Source organism: Nomia melanderi, chromosome 11 (assembly GCF_051020985.1).
Source record: "Nomia melanderi isolate GNS246 chromosome 11, iyNomMela1, whole genome shotgun sequence".
NCBI classification, from domain to species: Eukaryota; Metazoa; Arthropoda; class Insecta; order Hymenoptera; family Halictidae; genus Nomia; species Nomia melanderi.
In genome coordinates this window covers 7235824-7252179 of record NC_135009.1, presented here as the reverse complement: position 1 = coordinate 7252179, position 16356 = coordinate 7235824, and the positions used below count along the sequence as shown (strand labels likewise).

General features: G+C 35.0%; 1 protein-coding gene across 8 annotated transcripts; it reads left to right on the top strand.

Annotated features, from left to right (window-relative positions):
- Window positions 1-15: 15 nt before the first annotated feature.
- Window positions 16-16321, top strand: LOC116428873 (SEC14-like protein 2). 8 transcript variants are annotated; one of them, XM_031981052.2, is made up of 11 exons: window positions 16-159; window positions 1988-2215; window positions 9913-9982; window positions 10633-10676; window positions 14288-14405; window positions 14477-14686; window positions 15049-15129; window positions 15213-15412; window positions 15501-15646; window positions 15743-15894; window positions 15964-16321. In XM_031981052.2, the coding sequence occupies exons 2-11, from the start codon at window positions 2165-2167 to the stop codon at window positions 16071-16073; spliced, it is 1182 nt and encodes a 393-aa protein (XP_031836912.1). In that variant the 5' UTR covers window positions 16-159; window positions 1988-2164; the 3' UTR covers window positions 16074-16321. The 8 variants fall into 8 exon arrangements, with proteins under 8 accessions (XP_031836912.1, XP_031836909.1, XP_076228172.1 ...); XM_031981049.2 differs by having other exon boundaries at window positions 42-191; XM_031981050.2 differs by having other exon boundaries at window positions 50-200.
- The last annotated feature ends 35 nt before the right edge of the window (window positions 16322-16356 follow it).

Genomic DNA, 16356 nt, shown 5'->3' with positions numbered 1-16356 from the left:
CGATCGAAGAAGTAGTGGGGTGTCACGGGCGACACGCGAGCGCCGGCATCGGGAACACCGCGGAGAACAGAGCGGTGTCATTCTTCGGGCGCCGATCGCCGCGGCGCATTCATTTTTAGTGAAGGTCTGACTGGTCGGGGGAACTGGAGCGCAGACACGGTGAACGCAAGAGACACCTGTTGCACCATAGAGTAAGCCGGGTAACCGTGGTACCGTGCTTCACAATAACTTTGACAGTGATTTGAATCGGGAAAATCTGGTGGTATTTTGGCACAACTTACGTGATTTTTATTAAATGAAGTTTATAAAGAATGAAGCTTGCAGAATATTTAACACTTAATCCATTTGCATCACAGCTGTAAATACGGCACTAACTTCATACATCTAAGACGTTTAACCGACAGTCAGCCCTTGTATCACTGCGTGACAATAGCGAACTGCTTTGTATGGAAAATATTGCGCGTTCGGGTGATAAATGAAAATCGCGATTCGCGGAATAGTTCGCGCTTGGTGATGAGTGACAATCGTCATGGGCGAAATATTCCTCTTTGGGATGCAAATGGGTTAAGCATCCGGTAATTCTGGAGTATAGAATATCCTACATACAGGACGTTTTATGGAATTGTTTAGTGAAAATCAATTCTGTTTTGATACGTTGAAAACGAATCAATTTAAAAAGTGTATGGAATATTATGGTTATTATATTAAAAATAATCTATTTCATGGGTTGGAAATGAAGAAAACTTTATAGAAAATAAAACTTTACTGACTTTACAGGTTAAAAACGCACTAACGCGTGGCTTGGATGTTACAGTGTTAAAGATAATAGTTTCCTAGTAATCTGTGATGAGATGTATTTTGTGCTTAGTAATTACTGTTAATTCTTTGAATACTTTGGAAAAGGGTAAAATACTTATCCGATATATTACTCAATGTTTTTGAAGGTAATTTAAATTGGAAATACGAATGATATTATTACGAAAGAATTTTTCTTATTTTAGAAAGAAACAATAGGGAAAGAATATGAAATGAGATCTGTTGAAGAAGAAGCAGTTCCTTCTGGTGGAAAATGTTATTTTCCAAATGTTAAATTATGAACGTCTGCTTTAATACGAATCATTCAAAAATTGCATTGACGTTCTCATTTTAGATCTAGGAACCAGTACGAATTTTGTAAATACGAGAAAGTTGATTTTTTGCCAAAATGCCGTTAAATTCTTTCGATCCGGTCACTCCGATCCTCCCCGCCGTAAATTTTATTTGCGAAGTGAAACGACAGGTTCGTGATTCGCTTGTAAAGCGAAACCCACCACCGTGGTTCGTTTGCAAAGTGAAACAATCGTCGACGGTTTTCGTTGACGAAGTGAAAGAGGCTTCGCGAACAACTCGAGGGTATTCCTAATCATATCGCTCTTGCGCTAGGTTGTGGGCTGCGGTTTATGTCCAGTTTGTTCATTTTTATCATTCATTGCTTCATTATTATTATTCAATCTACTATTTTTGAATTACCGAACATGTAATTTTATATTATTAAATTTTGGTGTATTTGTACGCTATTCTTTGATACCTTTTGATACGTTTTGATACTTTGAAATATTATATTATGAAGCCACTATGGGCTTATATCTTTCAACTACCAAATATTATTTCATTTTCTCATTTATTTATAAATCTCATTAACCTGTATTACACTGGCAAAATTTAATTTTGCTAAAATTAGTATTTATAGTCCAAAAGTCAATTGATTGATGGTTTAATCCTTGCTACCTCAGAACATTTAAAATACCGGTGTTATTGAACTTCAGTATTTCACTGTTATTATCATCAGTATCGTTTTTTATAGATAATAACAAATCAGTTTTTTCACAGTATTCACCTAAGCATTGCTAAAGAAACCTTCAACGCTAAATTGATGATAGTAGCAGTATTTATCATTTAAGTCACAATTTTCCCGTTGTAAAAACGTGTTGAAATTGCATGTCCGTAGATCTGGAAAAAAGTGGCCGCGGGTAGGGGAAGGTGCGCCGGACCAAGGAAAGTGACGCTCTTCAACCCTGATATTAGAAATAGACGACAGTCGCGAAGAGACACGTGTTGCAAGCGCGGAGAAATTAAACGATCGATCGAGTAACCGTGTGAACCGCGTGAACCGGAAGTGTCGGCCATGTTGAAGTCATTAAAACTGGAGGACGACCAGTTTTTCGCGCTGAAGAAGGTGAGTGTGCGACCTTAGCCTTCATCCTGCGAACGTTAGATCACTTTGATCCGTTGCTTTCAATTGCTATTCTGCAATTAACTGTCAACGCTATAACGTTAACCCCTTGCACGGGACAATATTTTTTATTATAAATATTCGTTATTTTTCAGATATTTCATGATATGTTTTGCAGCTAACATAAAGACAAGTTTTGCATAAATTGGGGATTAAAACTATTTTATTTCAATGTTAAATATTAACATTTTACCAACTGGTAGCGGTAAATAGTAGCCGATTAATCGGCTACCGGTCGGTAAAATGTTAAATTAAATAAAAATTTAATATTGAATTTTAAATGTTATAATTTTTGTGTGTTGCATCAAATGGTGACTGAGAATCGCCTCTCGAGTGCAAGGGGATAATTAAGATTGGTTTACATTGCCATAGCGTGAATGGTCCAGATTTAGAAACAATTTTGAGAAACTAGCAATTAGATCAAAATAATTTTGAACCGTGTGATATTTATTTACTATTGATATTTATTATAGTAAATGTTTACTATGTTGCTCGATCACTTGCTATTTAGAATAAATAATATGGATTAATATTTATAAATCCATAAATATTTTCCCTTAAAGATAGTAAACAAAATTTTTTTCAAATTTGCTGCTGGGGTATTGCTCAGTTAAGGATAGATTAAAATAACGCAAAATTCAGTGATCGTATTGTTATTTAATGATGCGTTGTTGGAGAACCGCAAAATATGCGATCCTGAATGGAATGCTGCAGTATTTGTTAGTCGGAGAAAGATGTAGGAACTGACTTTACTAAGTTCTGAGTTGTAAACCAAAATGGTACGGTTATTTGCATACTTAACATTTCAAGAAATATTTACATACATCTAGCAATCAAGTACTCATATTTAACAAAAAAAAATATTTATTTTTAGAATTTGCAGTACAATACAAATCACTTTTATTTCTGACACTTTAACGACTGGTAACGTTTACGTGCGACTTCGCTTGTAAAAATTCCCACGTGATCTATTTGTATACATTTCATGCCAATAATATCCAACTACGATTTGTCCAAAAATAGATGCCGTCCGTTCCGTTCACCCGCCTTTCATCGAACTTTCACGCAATTATGTCTTTATATTATTCAAAAGTATCAACCGGTGTTTAATCAGCATCCGGGAGTATAAAAAGAATATCTCGTATCCAAGCTCTCAGCTGGTTCAACGAACCTCCCCCACTTGAGACCGATCATTCTGAAGTTGAATGGAGACAAAAACTGTTTCTTAATAACGAGGTTGCAATATTCTTCTCGATAATTCGTACAATGATATCTCTAGTAGTTCCCAAGGGAGGCGCTTGCTTATTAGGACATCGCGTGGTAGCTTTTGCTTATTACTGGCGAGATGCTCGAAGCGTGGAAACAGGAAGAGACAGTAAGATGTTCAGGATCTTATCAAAAACAATATAACGAATTACGAATTCCTAATGAATCCTAAAGATTGCTAGGAAAAGAGATATTTCTACTCTTGGTTCTTTTTTCTATACTACAATTCTTGCACATTTGCCTTTTTCTTTCAAACTTCGTTTAATTGTTATTTTCCATTGTTTTCGTCGATATCTAGAATAAATATCCATTTTTTTTCGCAACCCAGCACGCAATAGCGTAAGCAACTTTGCTGCGACTTCTGTAAACAGGATATCGTTGTGCATCGAGCATCTAAATGCGTTTCGCAACTGATTTAAATAATTCGTGTAAACGTTGGAGAAGAAGGATACTAGGTACAGCAAATTGTAATATACGAAGAGTTTCCTGAAGAGAGAGAGAGGGAGAGAACGCTCGTTCATAGCCGACTTCTGAAGAAGAGTAAATCTCGCACGGTGCGGATCGGATAGTGGAAAACGTCGTCCTCGGTGTACTACAAACATAACAAGATGCTTGGAAAGTTCCATTTTACGTCATTTTAATAAAAAATACGGAAGTTCTTCTTAGAGAATGACAAAGAACTTCTACAGTATACTTTTCTTCGTAGTCATAATCAAGTCGGCGTCCAGTTTTATTTATGCACTGGGCGATCGATTATTAATGCCCAGAGCTATTAGTCATAAAGGAAGTAACTTAACACTTTCAAAGAGAATTGTTACAAACGGTGTTTAATATTCGTTTTATGTAACATTCATTTTACATTTTCATTTCTTCCTCTTCTATAGAGGATTATTCATTCAATAGTAGTCACGCTAAAAAAGGAATAGTCTAAGGGTCTGTAGAGTCAGTCATTAGCTAAATCGGCCAATTTCACGAAACAAAAAGTAGAAAAATCTAACATGATAATGTACGTTGATTTTGAAAACTTCTCTTTGAGCAAAAAATCAAATAAACATCGTGTATTATTAACCGTTTGCGCCATCGCGTTTCACTCGTTTCAGCTCAGAAACTGAATTACGCTTTTTTATTTTTACATTAAAAAATTGTAAATGGTGCGATCGTTCCATTTTTCCATTTCTAAGCAGGAAATAACAAAAGTAAATAATTAGAAGGAAAACATACAGATAAAGTTAATTTGATTGAAGTTATAAAATATTATTAACACAATGTTGACCGATCACGAGTTAACTCCTGTTTGTGTATTAGCTGTTTCAATGTTTGAAATGCAGGGCAATATAGAATATTGCAAAAGAAAAATATTAGAAACTATATAAAAGATATATCCAAAGTTTCATTTCAATTCATTATGTATATAAATAAAGTATATTGAAATTTATTTAGATAGTTTCACTGTTATATTTAATTATGGAATAACAACCGGTGGCATGGAATAGCTTTTGCGTTAACCAGTTAAGTGCATTTGACGAGTATACGCGTCATCTTAAAGCTTGAAATGATACTAATTCTTTCAACAATGAATTTCTTATTTTTTCAAATAAACATGTAATTCTTTTTTGTTCTGTTTTGATTTTTCATTAAAATATATCCTAGATGCTTTCGTCTTGCGTTTGACGAATACACACTTAATTTTTTTATTTTATTGCACATAAAACGAGAGGTTATTCAAACTAAGTTCCACAGTTAACAGGTTAAATTGCCGGTCAACAATACGTTAATATTTTATTATTAATATTTTATTTTTTAAAAACAACGGTAGTCCGTATAATACGTAAGCACCAATTTCTCTTTAAGAATCGGTTAAGGGGGGTCCAGCGAACGTCTTTCCCAGGCAGCCGCTAACACAGGCAACGATTTAGACGCGGCTTTCGTTGTCGGCGAACGCGTGATTACCCGGAAGATTTCTCCCCGATGATAATCACTTTATCATCACGGCGGAACGCCTCTCGTCTCGGTGATTTCTTCCTCGTGTCCGACATCCGGCCGCGGTTCACGTGAATCCGCGCTTTTTACCGGCACCGTCACGCGAGCGACGATTTCCTACAATGTTTTTCCTGCGCGGCGATCGAAAGGGAACGGTATCTGGGAGTAAAACGGCACTTTCTTTACCCTGTTGCCTCTACGCACCGCACCAGCCAGCTGAAGATTAACTACGGTCGTTGGCACACATCGTAGATTCCGGATCAGGCACCCATAGGATGTACACGGTGATCCAAAATTGTTGGAACTTTGATGATCCTCGATTCGAAGGGTTTTCTTTTGTAACTAGATTGTGGATTCTTATGGAAATTTGGATGTTGAAGAGTGTAATTAAATAAGTAGAGTTGTTAAAAACTGTTCGAAATTCGGTTTCTTGAGTATTAAACTATCAAGCAATTAGAGTGACTTATTTGCAATTTTTTATAAAAATTAGTCTCTTAGTCTTGTATTTGTACAGATACGTAAGTTTAATTGAGAATCTTTCGCAAAAACTTCATAATTTAAATACTTACGAAACAAAAATTGTAAAGTGGGTTGATTTAACCCCTTGCCTTACAACGCGTCAGACTCTTGGTGGAGATTTTAAATAGAATTGAACGGGTATGGACATGATTGCATGATTTTGAATTTAAATTAAATATTAAATTTGAATTAATATATCTACATATAGAAACAATCGAGTATTTTAAAATAAAAATTTAATAACAGTCAAAAAGTACAGTTGGTCATCAAATGGACTTGCAAATTTTCAATTTAAAAACTGAAATATTTTCTAATATTGACGCCGATAGAAATTTTTTTTTAATTGAATGTAGCTCCATTCGTACACCTTGTATGCAAGAAATTCCTCCAGCTTCGGACGCTTATACATAATTTACTCTGTGAGAATCATAATTTACCGGTTTGAGTCTTCTGAAGAAATTTAGAACAACGTAATGTTCGAAGTACGCGATACGATGATGCATCTTTTTTACGCATATACTTGTGTAAAGATATTAAATCGTCCGCAGTGAACATGTTATTGGCGATATGTCTTTATCGCGTGTAGATCAGAAGAACACACAGTGATCGAATAATTACTATGCACATATTCGATTGAATCAGACCGATGAGTTTATATCTTCCAACGAATGCGATTAACCTTTGATAACAATACGTGTTGACCGCCGAACAAACACTGATCACAATTCTCATACAGTCGAAACATTGAATTCTTAACACTAGAACTATTGAGCAGTCAAATCGACTTCTTCAATTTTTTCTATAGAAACTCTAATTTTTTCTCCAAAATCTCTCTAATAATACAATTTATTGAAATTTCAGTGGATTTGTAATACAAATACAAATTTTGTTCCGCGAGACTTTATCGAATTTCTGAATTAATTGTCAGCGCAAAAAGTTAACACCTTCACGACTTCTGACGTCAATTTGCGTATTTTCAAATAGGCATAACAACTGTCAAAATATTTTATTCTGCCGCTCTTTTTCATTTGTGACTTCTTTCACGGAAAGTCCTTCATTTCAAACAACAGGTCGTTGCAAGATAAATATTTTAAAAGAAATTTTTGAACTCTTGTCCCTGTTTTAACGTAAAAAATGTGCAACAATCAGCTTAAATTTTCTTCATTCTCAACAGTAATGGGTATTAACAAAGAGAAAGATTCGAATCGCAAATGGGTCAACTACGAATGGGATGTTTTCCAATAGAATATTCCTCAAATCGATTCTTTCTATATTTTCGTCCGATTCGGTTCTTCAAGCGGTGCGATCGAGTAAAACGAGGTCATTTTCTTAATTGCTGCAATTATGAGAATCTTGTAACGCAGGCCCTGTGGAAAGACACACGGATCTCCTGTGTCTCGTGCGACACAGTAACGATTCTCCCGAAGAAATAGAACCGGTTAGACCGATAGGTGAGGTAATCATTACGTTATGTCGCGAGATCTTCTCATCTTTCGTATTTTCCATCGATCATTCCGTCGTGTTAAGGCCCCGCTGCTTCGTTATTGTCGAATAAACGAAAAAGCGTAAATTAACTCTTTGAACACAATTGTCTTCATATTGACGACATCAAATTTTGATATTTAGAACAAACAAATTCGAAACAAGTGATTTTGTTGCTAAATACCAAAAGATCAGTCTACAGTTTCCTGTTTTCTAATATGTAAGAGTTGAACAGGTAAATTAGCTTCTCATAGCAATGGTGTTTAATATTTTTAAAAATTTTCACATGCAAAAGGGTTAAGTTTCAATAACTAGCTGAACAAGAAAAGAGAATCTTTAATAAAGTAACAAACATTTCAATATAAAATATAACAACAGTAAACAGAAAATTTAGAATCAAGTTAATTAGTAACCAGGGTAAAAGCTATTAGCTCAATTCCCATTTCATTAAAAAAAAGTGAACATTCCTCTTTCTTACCGAAGTATATGAAACAATTCTCTTTCGCAAAACCTTTAACACTAACACTAACGAGCAGTTAAATTGACTTTTTGAAATTTCTCTATAGAAACTGCAAAAGTACCTCTATTGAGACTTTAATTGATTTATAATTCAGTTTGAGTACTGCTAAATCAATTTCTTTAATAACTTCTCAGAGCAACATCTGTTATTTTTTTAATAATTGGAAAAAAAGACATCAAGAATGAGTCATTTTGACCCATCCGGTAGTTTTAGTGTTAACACCCAACAATCATAATTCAATATTTTTGTAATCATCGCAAACAAGCGAATTCCATTTTACAAACAGAGAATCACAGAAACTGGTTATCCCCGATATCGTTTTCCCTTTATTTTTCAAATGACGAAGCGAATTCGCGGTTCCCGGAGCGAAACGGTTGACGTGCCGATTGAATTCAGGTTTGCGAAAGAATGGTTAACGAATTCGTGGGTTTTCCGCTCTTTTTTTACCCAAGTTCTTTTTTTTCCCTCTCGTTTATCGCGGAAGCGGTGTACCTACGTACACGATACCGCAATACGTACACCGTTAGATCGTTGGCGTGTGTTTCGGACAAGTGTAACCGGATCGGCGCGGCGGCCTCGCGAAAAATTTCACGTGAAAGTAAATGGCGGCCGGTGGTTTTGTAAACGACATCGCGAAACTAGCGTTTTTCTTTCGGATCGTTAAACCTCGTCGAAGTAACTCGTTGAAAAAAGATTCGCCTCTTAAAGATAGGATGCGGGCAGGAAGCGTTCGGTGGCCTGTTCGCCGTACCGATCATTGTGCAATATTGCGGAAAACGTTACGTTCGAATCATGTTCGAAACATTATCCTGCTAGTAGCTTGTCTACGTTGGACAGTGTAGAGCACGCTTAATGACACCACTATGCTCTAATCTTCTACTCTGTTACTTAGTATGTACGACAGTGAATGTGAATGTGAGTTGAATCGCATACAGTCGATCGCAGAAATCTTTCGCTGAGTTTCAGGTGTTCGGGGCGGATAAACTGGAGTTTTGAGCAGTTTATGAATGTTTGTTGATTCATAAGTTAATGCATTATCTGATGGCTATTTACACACGCTGAACGCCATAGTCCCTGATGATTAGTTTCCAAATTGCTTGGAAATAATTATAAGAAGCAAACGGACAACGAAGGAAAGAATTTAGTCTCATAAGAAACTAAGTAGTAACTGGAAAACTGTGACACCAAATTATTAACAATCATTATTAAAAATAATTAATCATTTATTAATCGTTATTATTAATAAATGATTTTATATTAATAAGTAATTTTTCATCATTTATCGACACAATTAATTGATAATTAATTATTGATCATTAAGGTTCGTTTATTTACAACTTAGAAATTGGAGGTTTAAAAATAAACAATTAGAATACATACTTGTGTAAACACAAATTGCAGTGTTAATGATATTTTACAACCTATGATTAACGCCTGAGGATGTAGGTAATTGCAACTGTGAATCGACAATTTTTTGAATAATGTGACATAAGAATTCCATTTTAAGTTACTGCTTCAATGTAGATATTGAAAAGTTAATTAATAGGCTTATTAAAGAATGTTTTCAAATATTCATAGAAGCATTGTTTACTCGTTATTGCTAATCACCTTTTACGTATGGTAAATTGCATCATCGAGTATATACGCTATAATATACTGCAACAGAAAAACACGTTGTGTAACGAATTTAATGAAATAAACAGCGACATTAATTAAGTTCTTATGAAGTTTGTTTGCCACGATAATCGTATTAAAAACGTGAAACTAAGGTTACAAGGAATAATTTCTCGATACAATCGCAATACGTGGAATCCTGCGGATGTTGGCTTCAGTGGCGCAAATCGGAATAACAAACGCGAATTTTTGGTTTCAGTTTAGGCGGTCAGTTGAGGACATTCTGCAGCCGCATCACGACGATTACTTTCTACTGCGTTGGCTCCGAGGTACGACCAGTTGAAATTCGCCGCAATAGTTTCGCGCAATTGCCCAACGGTTGCACGCGTCAAGTGCGTGCTCGTCGTCGACGATACTCGCTTTGGCGCGCGGTCTCGATAGCGTTTAGATCGGCCGATTGACGATAAAATCTGATTGACGACTGTAGTGAAGTCAACCGGTAGAAATGCTCCGGTTCATTCATCGCTTTTAAATACTGTGTCAGATCCATGGCAGGAATTTCAGAAAGAATTTTCAAAATAATTCAAAAGAATTTAAATTTTAAATACCATTTGATGAATATAATTTCTTCTGTTATTGATTGTTGATCTTAATATTATTGAAAACTTTTTAATAAGTATTTCAAACAATGTATGAAAACAGAGCTTAATATGTTTTTCTAATAATATATTTTCGAGTTACTTCAAAATTGAAATTTAAAAGGATTAATACAGTGCAAGACTTTATCAGTGTCAGTACCGTATTGATTGATTAATCGTTAATTATATATGAGATAGCTTATCGAATTTATCAAAGTTCCGATACAATTACTTTCAAATGATATTCCCCTCATGGTCCGAATCTGTACAATATTTTGATGACTGTACTGTTCGATAACGATTCGATATTTTAATAAACATGCAATTTCTTTTTTTTTCAGCGAGAAAATGGGACCCGGCCGCTGCGGAGAAGATGCTACGGGACGTAAGTCTGTTATAGAAATAGTCTCGAGTATTTCGTTTCATAACAATTGCGTAGGAAATCCGTTACTTTTATGTATTCGGTAAAACGGTGAAGCAAAACAGGGATTCGGTACACTGGTCTCCGCTTTCAAAAAAATCTTGACCAATCGCTTGTCGGAAGCGTGACTGGTGTACGAATGTTCGACAAAAGTAGTCCTCTCGTAGAGATGAACCACATTATTACAAAAAATAGAAAATTATTCTAAGCTAATGAAAAAAAGAAACAAAAGAGAATCAAATAACAAAGTTGATATTTAACTCTTTGCAATCGTAAAACGAGCTATACCTAAAAGAACACTTCCACCGTTCTAGTCGTTCAAAATGAAAATAATGAAAATATTTATTATAAGATATCAATAAAAATGGAAGAATTAAAATATTCATTATAAATTACAAATACAAATGAAAGAATGAAGATACTACAACCGCAAATTTTCAGAATAATAGATAGCAATTTGTACGATTCGATTCAAAATCAGTTACGATTCCCAATAACTTGAAGATTATCTATGTTCGATATCGATTAACTATTCTAAACATTTTAAGCAAGAGAAGTTTCCATACAATTACAGATTTCATAAATGAATCCGTGAAACGTGCATAAAGATCCGCAATCCACTAGCAAATACTCCGAGTGTGTTCTGCATGATCAGTGGTTCATAGAGACAACACGAGCAGCCATTAATCCGCGAATAATGCCGAAAGAAGAAGCCGGTTCAGAAATGTTGCAACGACGCTAAACTTTCGAGAAAGGCCGCGTGTTTTCTGTGCCGAAGGATCCTTGTCTCGAAATCGTGGCCATAATTGCCGAGATTCGCGTGTCTCAAACATCAGATTATTCCGCTGATCAGTCATCAATAGATTACGGATGTTTATGGAAATTCAAATTTTCAAGCACATAATCAAACATATTCAGTATTCAAATATCCATATTTTCAATTGTCCATAGTGGTACACTGAATCTTTTATAGAAGTCTGATTATTCTTCTTATATTCTTCTTCTTATTTTTTCTGTCAGGTATTAATAATGTTTTTTAGAATATTTATATTTATTATAAAAATAGAATTATACTTTCATTTTTCAAATTTCCCACAAATGCATGAAAATTTGTAATGTAATAATAAGGTTATTATAATACAAGCAATAGTTCTTTTTTTCGAAAGTGACCTAAACATAAAATCTAAACGAATTGTCTTTATCAATTATATTATATCACTCTTGATTCTAAGGTAGTGCTTCAAAATCAACTACTGAAGTTCTCAGTAATCTTCATGCAAATTCAGATTTATTAACTGTATGAATGCCAAGCGGCGTACTCGAGCTTCTCAGTTACACTGCTTAGAAGTGCGAGCCTATCAGTTCGTAGAATCAAATTAAGTTCATTTATTTGTTTTCCTTCTAATTATTTATTTTTATCATTACCTGCTTAGAAATGGAAACATGGAACGATCATACTATTTGGAATATTTTAATGTAAAAACAGTACAGCGTAATTCAGTTTCTGAGTTGAAACAAAACAAACGCGATTGCGTTGCTTGGCACTGCGATTTTTGCGAATCTGCTACTGAAAGTCTGATCGTCGGTGATTGATTCCATACAGCTTTGAACATCTATAAAATCGAAATATTCAATTTATAAGAAAGAACAAGGAAGATGGTTTTCAATTTTCTTTTAGATTTGTATTGTACATATCTAGAATGTCATAACAACGAAGAATCGACGGTTAAGCGATGATCTATAAATTATGCAATTACACGAAACAAGCATATAATGCGGTAATATAAAAGATAGTTGTTTCCTAACAAATATTGCAACATGGATTTTGCACTTTCAAATTTCCCATAAACGCATAAAAATCCGCTAGTCATCAGCCTTTCCCGCCACACTCCGCGGACGCGGGCAATTGAGAAAGCCCCGCGGAACACGTTTCTCGTCCTGGTCACAGTTATTCTTCAAAATTTCGCTAGGTTTGCCGACAACCGAGACAATCGGTTGTAAAGAGGCGGTTTCACCGAACAGCCGGAAAAGATTCAATCTTGCTACCTTCTACCACAGATTCAATCTTGCTACCTTCTCTTGTTGCTTGTTGCAAAGAGAAGAAACTGGCCGGTGCTTTGGTAATTGAGCGTTAAATTGATTGGGGAATTATTTTTACAGCCGGAAGATGGGAAACCTGGGCCGATCGTAAAACCGTTGAGGACGGTATTCAATTTACACTTCGGGTATGATGAGCGCGGAGAAAGTGAAGCCAGTTGTTTGAAGTGCAAACGCTGCAGCGTCAGGCTTATTGTTTGCTAATTGTTGAATCTCGTTTCGGCTCGGGACGACTACTTTGTCAGCGTCGGAAAATAGAAATTATCCTCTTTCGTGTTTGTCGCTGAAAGAATGTTTGAAGAAACGCATATCGAATGGTCAAAATATTTGTCTGAACGCGAGAACTAGCAGATAGGTCGAAATGACTCGTTCTTGAATTCGTCTTTTATAATTACTGAACATGTAATAAATGATTCTGTGAGAAATTATTGGGGAAGTTGTTTGCATAATGTGTAAACTGAATTATAAATTAGTCGAAATTGTGATAGAAACACTTTTAGAGTTTCTGTAAGAAAATTAGTAAAAGGCAATTCGACTTTTCGGTAGGTTTTAGTGTTAATGTATTGTATTTACCGCAGAATGAGATGATGAACTAAAAATTTGCAAAATTCATGAAACTTAAAATTTTAATAATTGATTTGAGCTATTTCGATTTTCTTTCTTTTTTGTTTTTTCCATTCTTTGCTCTACTGCGTTGTTTAATTTATTCAGTTCTTACTGATCAATATCTACAGCAATAAAATTGAACCTGTTGCGTTAAGCATGGCGGTCAAATACTGGAATTACGTGTAGAAATCACGGGCAGATTGTGAAAGAGGCGGCCCAGCGTCCGGTAAACACACCTGTAACCCTACCCTGCGTCGTATCGTTGCCGAATGCGATGATTAATGGGCCGCGGAAAAAATATGAGAGATTTAGTACACCAGTTCGACCACACGAGCCGATCGTTGACATTAACACTTTCTTGTTCGACAGAATCCCGGATATTGCAACTAAATATGTTGCAACTGTATTCCCTTTCTATTCGAAACGCAATGCTGGCATTCAATTTCGCAATGATTATCTTTCCTAACTGGACTAGAAACCAATTTTCTCACAGGAAGTTGCCAGAAACAAATAATGCGTATTCGATACGTTATTCGTTTCTACAATACGCTACATCTTGTTCAATTGAAAAGGATTGAAATATATAATAATCATGTTCAATTAGAAAGGGCTAAAATTATAATAATGATATTCAATTAGTAAGAACTAAAATATATAATAATCATATTCAATTAAAAAAGACTAAAATATATATTGTTTGAAGTTCCAATTGATGTGTACTAATTTTTTAAATTTGAAGTGTAATGGTCATAGCACCTTTTATCAATGAACTACAACGCAAGACTTAGGATTAGAATTAAAAACTTCATTGATAAATTGCAATTAATTTACAGCATGAATTATAGATTTCTTATAATGTTCTATTTAATTAGTCTTTCGAATGGCGAAAACAATGGGAAGTAGAAAAGCTATCCGACTGGGAGACACCAGAAGTTCTGGAGAAATATTTGCCTCATGGTCTAAGCGGGTTCGACAAAGATGGCGCGCCAGGTTTGTTTATAAATAAATTAAAAATGGAAATTGATGTGAAAAATAGGTTTACAACGTTAACATTCGCACAGTGATCGTGGTGTACTTTGATGCGCTTGACTTATACGGCATATTACATGTGGTCTCCCGGAGGGAGATGATAAAGGTCACTATAAAACATTTAGAGGAGTATCTAAAACTGTGTCGGGAGCAAAGGGAGAAGCACGGTCCAGATGCTGGACAAGTGGTCGTGATTTTTGATATGCAAGGATTCAATCTGAGGCAGTACCTCTGGCGACCAGGTAAAACCGCATTAAGGTTATTATGACAGTTTCTGGATCCTTTCGAATCACCATTACGAAAGACTTATTTTTGGAATTGATAAACTTTCTTTGGGCTACAAAACAGAGTATAAAAATATACGAAACAGTTGCATAAGACAAGGAACATTATATGTTGAGCTAAAAACTGATAACTTGACGAGGAGTTATCTAACTCTAGAGTGCTACAATTACACTAATAATCTTCTCACATTTATCCTTTTTGTTTGAGTAGAATTTCAAAATTCTTTAAAAATTTATCTTTTGCAAATCAATATTTTTATTTTGAATTATATAGAAGAGTGGTTATCTTTAACAAGCTGCATGTTCTTCTTTCTCTCTAGCTGGGGAAGTAGTCATAACGTTACTCCAAATGTACGAGGCTAATTATCCTGAGATATTGAAAACTTGTTATATCATTAATGGTAGGTGTCATGATGTAGTTTGCCAAATAAATTACTGATGTTTTATTACGTGGATGTTGATGCTTGCTTCCACTCGGTTGCAGCCCCAAAAGTATTTGCATTCGCGTTTTCGGTTGCGAAGAAGTTTATGAACGAGTATACTCTGTCAAAAATTCAGATATACAAGGCTGAACCTTCAAAATGGCAAGCTGCAATATTTAGCAATGTAGAAAGGGACCAAGTACCTGCCTTCTTCGGGGGCACCCTTAAAGACCCGGATGGCAACCCAAAACTTGGCACAAAAGTACAATAATTTGAAAGTTACATTTATTCTTATTGATTGCACTTTGCATTTAAGGTCTTTATTGATTTAAAATTTTTATTTTATTCAGATTCGTTTAGGTGGCAAAATTCCGAAAGAAATGTACGTGAATAATATGGAAAAAGATAAGCAGGTTGATTTCACTACAACAACGATACGAAAAGGTGGAAAACTGGAGCTGGACATGTATGCATCAGAAATGGGATCTTTGCTAAGGTATGACGTGACTAAGTAATTCTAAGTGTCTACATATGGTGCTGCTAGTAAATAGTAATCGTTTTAAGATCGTACATGACCCCTTAATACTTTTAGTTGGGAATTCCGATGTGATGATCATGACATTAAATTTGGTATCTTGAAGAAGGACACCAATGGGTCAAAGAAGGAAATTATACCAGTCCGAAGAGTAGCTGCCCATCAGTTAGATGAAATTGGAATCCTTACTTGCGAAGTACCTGCTACTTGTAAGTAGACAGTATTTTAATATGTAAATATATACCAATAATAATGTGTAAACATTTCACCTATTTCAGATACAGTCATTTTTGATAATAGTTACAGTTTTCTAAGAAACAAGAGAATTCATTTTTCCGTGCGGGTGATACCACCGGCAGAATCGCAAGAAATGACACCAGCTTCATGATGAACTGGAATTAGAAATGAATGACTTCAATGAAAATATTCTCTAGTGAATCGTTAGTACATCATAGAGATCAATGATCCAGTTGTCTTACTCTTTTTTAAATAATACTGTTATCTAAGTAGAAAAAATTATATTTTTGTTATACAAGAGAATCTTACAAATTTGATGTAAATAATTTATTTGCTCATTCCTTAAGACTACCTTTTATATGTAATATTTCATTCCACTTCTCAATTGTATTAAGAGTTTAAGTTTTTTTAATTTTAGTGTTATAATTGTTACC